The sequence below is a fragment of the Gobius niger genome (genome assembly GCF_951799975.1).
Source record: "Gobius niger genome assembly, chromosome: 1".
Lineage (NCBI taxonomy): Eukaryota > Metazoa > Chordata > Actinopteri > Gobiiformes > Gobiidae > Gobius > Gobius niger.
The window spans coordinates 75,929,921-75,939,933 of record NC_136852.1 but is presented as its reverse complement, the minus strand read 5'-3'; the positions used below and the strand labels follow the sequence as shown (position 1 = coordinate 75,939,933).

Here is a 10,013-nt window from a genome sequence, read left to right as displayed (position 1 = left end):
TGTACTTGTGAGAGGAGGGACGATGTTCTGTGTGTTTAAGGACAGCCGCCATTTTGTGTCAGATATGATACTGCTAATGTGTTTGCATTAGACTTGTTGGCTCGACTGTGACACTTCACAAATAAATCATCATTTAAAACTATTTTGTTCTAGTAGCTTAACTGTTTGTGGGGAACAAGTCTTGTTGGTGTAGCCTGTAGTGTTGTGTGAAAATGTCCAGTTTTGACACAGTTGGCATCTATTTGTTTGCTTTTTTCTGGTTCTCTGTTGTGAGATTGCATGTGATGAACAGGAGTACATATTCTCTGAAGTGCCGTGCTCTGGGTGGTCATTGTGTGTATTGCAGGTCATTCTGTTTTATTGTGTGATGTTTGGATAGATGCTGTGACAGTGTGTGTTAAGAACAGGAGTGTTGGCATGACTGAAGGTTCAGCCTCAGTATGGTGCTCGTTCAGACCTGATGTAGTGTGTATCGTTGTGACAACACGTCTGTGTGATAGAGGGCGGCCATTTTGTCTCTGATGTTTTGGATCATGATTTCTCATCTTTTATGTTGAACAGTTTCATTGTGTCGTGTATTCATGTTTGTTTTGGTGCAGACTTGGTTTGGTTCTGTGTCTTGTTGATTTGATGTATTTGTTTTCATTTCAAGGTAATTTTAACTTGATAGATTCCTCTAAGAATTTAATCTAAATGAGTTCTGTTCCTGGTGGGACTGTTTACATGTTTTGTGTAGAGTTTGTAGATATCTGGTCCAAGCTTGGTGCGGATGTTGTTTCAGTTTAAGGTTTGTTTCTCGTTCTGTTTGTTATTGTCCCTGTGTCTTACTTAAAGCAGTACTAAGTAACGTGTTTACCTTAATAAATCCTTTTCGTAGTCCCTGTGCGGGTAATAGAAGTGTTTATGGGATGATTGGAGGGTCTTTCATCTCCCCCTGGTGTCTCTGGACAGAAAACCATGTTTGCAACTTGACTGCCACCGGTGCGGAGAAAGCAATACACACTAATGAAATCACGAAGAAGAAGCTAACATGCTAACGGGCAAAGCTAACTGCGGGCTAACGTCACTTTAAACAGTATTTACAGCAAAGTTTGAGTGAAAAAAAATATTTCCATTGTATAATTGGATGCACTGTAACCCTCTCTCCCTTCGCCTTTCCTGTTGGCGTAGTATTTACTCTCCAAGACAATTAATAAGTAAAAAAATCGTAACTTTCTACTACACCTGCAGTTGCGCTTATGGCCTCTAGGGGGAAGAGTTACTTAGTACTGCTTTAAAGCTGCATTATGTAACTTTTATGTGGAAAGAGTTGATATTTGTAGATATTTGACCTTGTATTTGACAGTGGCTCTGTTTTCTTGTGTCATGTGAACTTTACTGTAGTGCTGTAGTACGCAGGTTCTGGTTCAGACCTGATGTCGTGTTCTGGTACATGTGAGAGCGTGTCATCTAAGAGGATGTAATGTTTGGTTCTTTCTCTTTGTTAATGTCCTTGTGTCTTACTTAAAAGTGCATTGTTCATATTTTAGATTTAATCTAAATGAGTTCTGTTCTTGGGAGGACTCTGTTTACACGGTTTGTTTGTAGTTTGTGGAGTTCTGGTCCAAGCTTAGGGCGGATTTTGTTTCAGTGTAAGGTTTGTTAATGTCCTTGTGTCTTAAAGCTGCATTATGTAACTTTCATGTGGAAAAAGAGTTTATATTTGTGTGTATTTGACCTTGACCCTGAAGTGCAGTGCTCTGGGTGGCCATTGTGTGTATTGCAGGTCATTCTGTTTTATTGTGTGATGTTTGGATAGATGCTGTGAGAGCGTGTGTTAAGAACAGGAGCGTTGGCATGGCTGAAGGTTCAGCCTCAGTATGGTGCTCATTCAGACCTGATGTAGTGTTTATTGTTGTGACAGCACATCTGTGTGATAGAGAGCGGCCATTTTGTCTCAGATGTTTTGGTTCATGATTTCTCATCTTTCATGTTGTGGAACAGTTTCATTGTGTCGCGTATTCATGTTTGTTTTGGTGCAGACTTGGTTTGGTTCTTGGTCTTGTTGATTTGATTTATTTGTTTTCATTTTAAGCTAATTTTAACTTGATAGATTCCTCTAAGATTTAATCTAAATGAGTTCTGTTCCTGGTGGAACTGTCTACATGTTTTGTATAGAGTTTGCATTCTGGTCCAAGCTTGGTGCGGATGTTTCAGTTTAAGGTTTGTTTCTCGTTCTGTTTGTTAATGTCCTTGTGTCTCACTTAAAGCTGCATTATGCAACTTTTATGTGGAGAAAATAGTTGATATTTGTGGGTATTTGACCTTGTGTTTGACAGCGGCTGTTTTCTTGATTCATGTGAACTTTACTGTAGTGTTCTGGTCTGGCTTAGGGTTCAGCCTCAGAGTGGTACTGTTTCAGACCTGATGCAGGGTTTGTATTTGTGACATGTCTGTGGTAGGAGGAGGGATGCTGCTGCCCTGTGTTTAAAGGCCCTATGTGACTTTGTTGATTGCAAACACAGAAAAGGAAATCACTAAATTAAAATGTTGTTTGTGGGCCAAACTCATTCCTAACTTTCGGAACATATTTGTAGCATCCAAAATTGTCAGTTTAAAGCCAATATATTAGACCTGTTGGTTCTTTCTTGTTGTGGAGCAGTGGCATGTTTTAATGTAGTGATGATAACACTGTTGGTGCAGACTTGGTGTGGCTCTGTGTCTTGTGTACGTCTTTTTTGTTTATTGCCTTATACCTGATGGGTCCCACTAATGATGAATTCTACAGTTCAGATGAATTCTACAGTTTAGATCATTTGACTGTTTTGAGTTAATAGTTTTTAGTTGCTTATGTTATGTGGAATGTTTTGATGAAACGGGCCGTAAATGACTGTCTTCTTGGTACAACTGAGATAGTGGCTTAGTACTGCTTGGGATAAGGTCTTTCTTTTGTTACTCTTTGGTGAAAATTTGGGAAGTGGAGCGTTTTCTGTTGTCAGATTTGGAAATGTATTGTCTGTGTCTGGCAGGTTGACTAAATCTCACTTTAGGCTATATTTGGTGTTAAACTAGATACATCTAGGATCATGTGGTTTTGGTTTTGCTGGTTCTGGCTTGGTCCATGTCTGGTCCTGTCTGTGAGGACACTGAGGACAGAAGTTGTTTCACATTAAACCTGAATTAAATCTTTAGCTGTTGACAGTGTGGACTGAGTCATACCAGTCCATGCTGTGGTCGTCTCTGCCTCAGTCCATTGATGCCAGAATGAGGTCAGTACCTTCTACAGCACCATCACAAGACTGAGGCTAGGATGATATGAAGTGTGGTTTCTCTATGCGTATGACTTTAGTTTAAGACATGGCTACTTCGGTTTGATTGTTTGACCATTGTGTTGTTTACTCATTCCACTTTTGTATTTCAGATGCCGCGCGGCAAGGGGTCCAGGCGATCCCTTGCGGCCAAGAGGAGGAGGGAGAAGCAGCTCGCGGGGCAGTGCGCTGTTCCTGAGGAGGAGCTCGCGGGGCAGTCTTCTGTTCCCGTCGAGCTGCTCCCGGGGCAGTGCGCTGTACCTGACGAGCTGCTTGCGGGGCAGTCCGCTCTTCCCGAGGAGGAGCTCGCGGGGCAGTCCCCTGTTCCCGTCGAGCTGCTCCTGGGGGAGTCGTCTGGTCCCGTCGAGCTGCTCCCGGGGCAGTCGGCTGTTCACGAGGAGGAGCTCGCGGGGCAGTCCGCTGTTCCCGTCGAGCTGCTCCCGGGGCAGTCGGCTGTTCCTGAGGAGGAGCTCGATCCCTCTCCTCTTTGGCCCCCCATCGAGGAACGTAAGTGGATTTCAGAATACTTCCACCTCCTTTTTAATTCTGTTTGATATTACAATGATTTCTCTTGTCTTTGAAGCCCGTGGACCCGGCTACCGACACCGTCCCCAGGTTTGGCCCACTGGAGTGTCCGGGAAGCAGCACCGGCTGGTGCTCCCGCAGGAGTCTCCCGACAAGAAGGCAAGTTCACGAGTTTGAGAAGGAAATAAATGTGTGACTTTTGATGTGCTGACAATCACTAAATACAGATTGTTTCTTTTTTGGTCTTAGTTCATTCTGCTTGTCGGGAACTCCCATCTGCGAGCCATCGTGGACCAGCACGTGCCGATGCAGGAGGGGCACTATTCCTTCGGCTTCAGCGCGACGCCTGGTGGTGGACCCTCGCACATCCACAGGGAGCTGGCTGGGACCACCCTGCCCCGAGGTGGGTACAGTTGTACTAGCAACATTTTAGCCTTTTAAAAAAAAAAAATTTTTTTTTTTTTTTTTTTTTTTTTTTTTTACATTTTTGAAATGTCTCATATAGTTCAGCACGTTTGACCTCTGACCCTTCTCTTGTTGTCAGAGCCAGCTCTTGTCGTTCTGATGGCACCCTGCAACGGACTGTCGACGTGCCGGACGTTGGACCAGGCTGCGAGGGAGTTCGGCCAGCTCCTGGCCTACGTCTGTGGACGCTGGCCCAAGGTGTGTACTTCACTTCTATGAGGTCTGAGTACTTCATTATTGTATTTAACTTGTCTAAATTGTAATTTTGTGTTCGTAGGTGTGTGTCGTGGATTTTCCACCTCGGCTTAGCGCTGGGGTGGAGATTCAGACCCTCCTTCGGCAGGCGTACCACCGCATCGCTGTCAGCATGGGTATGTATAAAAAATGCAACTGTCATCACTATTTTCCTTAGAGTGGCGCATACTTTAACATGTTCTTTTTGTTGCTAACATCTGTTTTAGGGATCCGCTACTTCCGTGTAGCACACAAGTTTCCCCGGAGCAAAGGGCATCTGTGGGCCAGGGATGGTGTAAGTACAGTCTCTCTCTTTAAAGTTGACCATTTTAGTGACTGTTGTTTTATTTAACGTGGGTGAATGATGTGTTTCAGACTCACCTGAGCGACGACTTTGGCATGCCCATCCTCGTCCAGCTGCTGTGGCAGGCGTGCTACATGCAGCTGGAGCTGGATGACGCTGCCGCTGTTGCGCCGGTGTCTCCTCCCCCGCCCCGCCCGGCCACCAGGAGGGTTTCCCCAAGAGTGGAGGTGCCCGAGCCGCCGCCCGTGCCACCTCCACCCCCTCCTGAGTGGACCGAGGTTCGACGGGGCAGCAAGGTGAGATACTGTTCCTGTTTTGTTAAAGCATTGTTAACTGAAGTTGCATTATACTGACTGCTTTGTGTTTATCTCTGTCACTCAGCCTGGGGTCTCCCCCGTGAGCCCCAAGGGACTGCTGCAGGCGCAGGAGGTTAGTGTTCTACTCTATAAAGCTATGGTTAGATTGTGAGTGCTGTGACTAAACTGTCTGTTTCCTTTGTTTTGAGGTGGAGAACGTGTTCTCCTTTCCCCTGTCGCCTTGCCTCTTCAGCCCTGCCATGCTGGTGGAGATGGAGCGCTTCTCTCCATCTCACGGCGGCTGTGGCCAGGGCATCGGCTCCTTTCCTTCGGGAAAGAAGGTAAGTATCAGATCTTGTGTGAAATGTTGTTGTTTAATCATGATTTCTGAGCTGGTGAAATAACGTGTCTTTTTTTTGCAGACGTCTCGGACGAGGCGTCGCAAGCGTGCTGCCCCAAAGAGACGCCAGCCCACGCGGCAGGTAGGTGTTTTTAAGGCTGTGCTCTTTATACGTTCTAAAGAAATTAATGCATATTTGTTATTTTGTTTATTGTAGGCGCGGGCAGCACAAGAGGTTGTGGCGGTGAGACCCAGCTCATCTGCCAGCTCCGTGTCTACTATGGAGGAGGACCAGGTCAGTGTCGTTTAAAGTGGCTGAATAAGTTTATACATTGTAACTTCTTTGATTATTAACAAATGTTGTCCTCTAGGTGGCGGCAGCTGTCGTGGAGGTGACACCAGGAACGTCACCTACCAGCGTGGTCATCCTGGACGGCTTCCTGGAGGAGGAGGTGTGTGTACTTTTTATTAATTGACACTCTATGATCTGTCATGAAGTAGTATCTAACACGTTATTCTTTTTGCAGCTGGAGTTCGTGGATGTGGGGGTGATTCCAGGAGCATCACTCACCAGTTCCCCCGACGCCCCAGTGGTCTTCGTGGACCAGGTGAGATGATGATTTTTATGTATCATTTTCAAAAGCAGCTACACTGAACAGAGTGAGATCCGCTTTAGTTTGAGAGATGTCTAATGGTTATGTGTTTTCTTTGTGACTTGTAGATGAAGAGGACCAGCCCCCTTTCAGCCAGTCAGCCTTCTCCACGCCGCAGCATTCCACCAGCTGTCCACGGGGAGAGCGCTTCTGACGCCAGGGACCCAGATAAGTCTTGCATTTGTTGTGCACAGTCTGACATGGATGTTAGTGATAGTGAAAGCCTTATCACGTTTGGTAGTAGCGATGTAGAGATGGAGGTTGATAGTCCTGTTGTAGCGTGTGTTGATATAGTTATGGAGGATAGCGTTCCCGTTGGTATTCCGAGTTGCGTTAGGGGTAGTTTTCATCAGGCTGATGACAGGTTCCCGTATGGAGGGGCTCAGTGTGCAGCCATAGCTCTGGTGGCATTAGCTAGGCACACTGTGTCCAGTGTGTTTACATGGCAGCAAAAGGATTTAGACAAGACTTTAGTGATTGGTGATGCTGTTTACACAGAGCTTATGGATAACGACCTGACTCATGGGCACGAGCTCTTACTAGCTTCTGACTTGCCCAAAGAGTCAGTTATTGATGGTCAACCGTTTGAGTTTGAGTTCAGTCAGCCGGTCGCTGGGGCTGCAAATGTACTAGAGAGTGAGCTTATTGTTTCCGGTACCTGTGTGACCTTAGATGGTGGTTTAAGAGAGATGTTGGCACACTATGATGCATGTCTACTGACGATGTGTGGCAACACTTGTGCAGTCATTAAAGACAGCGGTAGATACGCGGTGGTGGACTCACACAGTCGTAGTGCGACTGGGATGGTTGACCCTGATGGTAAAAGCGTTGTACTTTACTTTAGCAGCCTGGATGATTTATATGCTCATTTTTGCGCGTTAGCTGACTGTTATGAAGTTGACTATAAGTTGTTTGAGATTACAGGCGTTGTTGTCGTGGTTGTTGGTTTGAAGTGTGAAGCGTCTGAGGTCATTTTGCCTCAGAAGCCTGACACTTCTGACCAAAGGCCAAAGCGCAAAAGGTCAGTTAAAGCTAAGTCGTCTGTTCCCAAATGCACACTCACAAGTAAGAGGGTGAAACGTGAACGTGATGATTTGGATGTTGTGTGTGCTGATGTAGTTATGGAGGATAGTGTTCTAGTTGATAGTCCTGTTGTAGCGTGTTCTGATATAGTTATGGAGGATAGCGTTCCCGTTGATATTCCGAGTTGTGTTAGGGGTAGTTTTCATCAGGCTGATAGCAGGTTCCCGTATGGAGGGGTGCAGTGTGCAGCCATAGCTCTGGTGGCATTAGCTAGGCACACTGTGTCCAGTGTGTTTACATGGCAGCAAAAGGATTTAGACAGGACTTTAGAGATTGGTGATGCTATTTACACAGAGCTTAGGGGTAACGACCTGACTAATGGGAATGATAACTTACTACCTTCTGACTTGCCCAAAGAGTCAGTTATTGATGGTCAACCGTTTGAGTTTGAGTTCAGTCGGCCGGTTGCTGGGGCTGCAAATGTAGTGGAGCATGAGCTTATTGTTTCCGGTACCTGTGTGACCTTAGATGGTGGTTTAGCGGAGATGTTGGCACACTATGATGCATGTCTACTGACGATGTGTGGCAACACTTGTGCAGTCATTAAAGACAGCGGTAGATACGCGGTGGTGGACTCACACAGTCGTAGTGCGACTGGGATGGTTGACCCTGATGGTAAAAGTGTTGTTGTTTACTTTAGCAGCCTGGATGAAGTGTATGCTCATTTTTGCGCGTTAGCTGAGTGTTATGGACTTGAGTATAAGTTGTTTGAGATCACGGGTGTTGTTGTCGTGGTGGTTGGTTTGAAGTGTGAAGCGTCTGAGGTCATTTCCCCTCCGAAGCTTGACACTTCTGACCAAAAGCCGAAGCGTAAAAGCTCAGTTAAAGCAAAGTCGTCTGTTCCCAAACACACACACACACCTAAAAAGACAAAGCTTGATCGTGAATGTGATGTTGATTGGGATGTTGTTTGTACCGGTGCCACAGATGATGCTCTTGATTTTATTCCTCTTCAGGAGAATGTTTGTAGGGCACTGTGTAAGAACCTAAACATTGACTATGAGAGACTCGCTGTAGCAGAACCAGAAACAATAGATCCTTTGAGATCGTTAAAGTTAGATGTGCCGTGTACAAATGATAAAATCGTTGCCGACGGTAACTGTTTCTTTCGCTCGATCTCGCAGGCTGTTAGTGGCACACAGAAACATCATAGGAAACTTAGACTTGCGGTCGTTAAACATCTTAAAAGTAATGCATCAAAATACAATAGTCTTTTGCGCGATGGCTGCTCTTCTGTGGCCCAGTATATTAACGATAGTAATATGCATAGAGTTAACACGTGGGCCACTGAGATAGAGATCCAAGCAACAGCAGATCTTTTATGTGTAGATATATATACGTTTTTGAGTGGACGTTGGCTTAAATATGGTTGTACTACCAGGCCTTTGTCAACCAGCGGCATCTACCTCGAAAATATTAACAATATTCATTATGAAAATGTAACTTGCGTTAAAAACCCTGTGACCCATAGTTGTTACGGAAGCTGCCAAATTAATAGTTCTATTCTTATGGGTTACAACACTAGGTCTAGACAGGTAGATGCCCAATCAGTGGTTAGTCCAAACACTGAAACGAATGTACAACACACTAAATTATCCAAGTACATTCAAAACAAAAAGCATACACATTTAAAAAGCAAATATGCCACAATTAAAGATAGACTGCGTGAAACATTGAGAAGTAGATATAGGGAAAATGTAGATTATAGACAGGGAAAGAAAGCCGCAAATAGAGCTGCAGTCAACCTTAAATATAGAGACGATGTAGGTTATAGACAGGGAAAGAAGGCTGCAGACAAAGTTAAATATAGAGACGATGTAGATTATAGACAGGGAAAGAAGGCTGCAGACAAAGTTAAATATAGAGACGATGTAGATTATAGACAGGGAAAGAAGGCTGCAGACAAAGTTAAATATAGAGAAGATGTAGATTATAGACAGGGAAAGAAGGCTGCAGAGAAAGTTAAATATAGAGAAGATGTAGATTATAGACAGGGAAAGAAGGCTGCAGACAAAGTTAAATATAGGGAAGATGTAGATTTTAGAGAGGGAAAGAAGGCTGCAGACAAATTTAAATATAGAGAAAATTTAGATTATAGGCAGGCAAAGAAGGCTGCAGTCAATCGTAAATATAGAGACAATGTAGATTATAGAGAACAAAAAAAGTCTGCAAGCAGTGCTGCAGTCAATCTTAAATATAGAGAGAATGTATTTTATAAAGAGGAAAAGAAGGCTGCAGTCAATCTTAAATATAGCGACAATGTAGATTATAGAGAGAAAAGGAAAGTGGCAATCAAGGCAGCAAATAAAGATAAATATTGTGCTAATACAGAGTATAGACAAACGAAAAAGGCAGCTAGCATTAAAAAGTATGAAGATAACTTAAAGCACAAACACGATGTCAGGGCCGCCAGTAAACAGAAGTACAAAGATAGTCCCAAACATAGGCAGAAAGTAAAAACCTATAGCAAAGTGAAATACCACAAAGATGAGCAATACAAAGCTCAAACTCGTGTTGCTTACAGAAATCGTAAAAGGCAAATTAAGCGACAATTGGCTGATAATTTTGATTTGGTTAAGGAACGCTTTTGGCGGGAAGTTGAACACGGTCCTGAACACATTTGTTGCGTGTGCTTTAAATTATTATTTATCAACCAGGTCTTACCTTGTAGAAAGGATGATTTTATGGTTGATCCTAAATGTGCTGCTGTTGCTGAGGCCTGTATCTCAGATGCCTATTTACATACGTGTAGTAAGAGTTGTCCGTCACCGTGTCCGCTGTCTGATTGTAGAGGGAGTTTGTGGATCTGCTACACTTGTAACTCTA

General features: G+C 44.2%; 2 protein-coding genes across 2 annotated transcripts; both read left to right on the top strand.

The window, feature by feature from the left end:
* Window positions 1–2,428: 2,428 nt before the first annotated feature.
* Window positions 2,429–4,496, top strand: LOC306980061 (uncharacterized protein; the record flags this gene model as incomplete). Its single annotated transcript, XM_079579293.1, has 4 exons — window positions 2,429–2,437; window positions 3,416–3,794; window positions 3,871–3,975; window positions 4,357–4,496. 4 exons carry the CDS (start codon window positions 2,429–2,431, stop codon window positions 4,494–4,496), a joined length of 633 nt encoding a protein of 210 aa, XP_079435419.1.
* A 379-nt stretch (window positions 4,497–4,875) lies between these two features.
* LOC306979981 (uncharacterized protein) lies at window positions 4,876–9,720 on the top strand (the record flags this gene model as incomplete). Its single annotated transcript, XM_079579168.1, has 4 exons — window positions 4,876–5,111; window positions 5,197–5,244; window positions 5,534–5,593; window positions 9,712–9,720. Exons 1-4 carry the CDS (start codon window positions 4,911–4,913, stop codon window positions 9,718–9,720), a joined length of 318 nt encoding a protein of 105 aa, XP_079435294.1. The 5' UTR covers window positions 4,876–4,910.
* Between the last annotated feature and the right edge of the window lie 293 nt (window positions 9,721–10,013).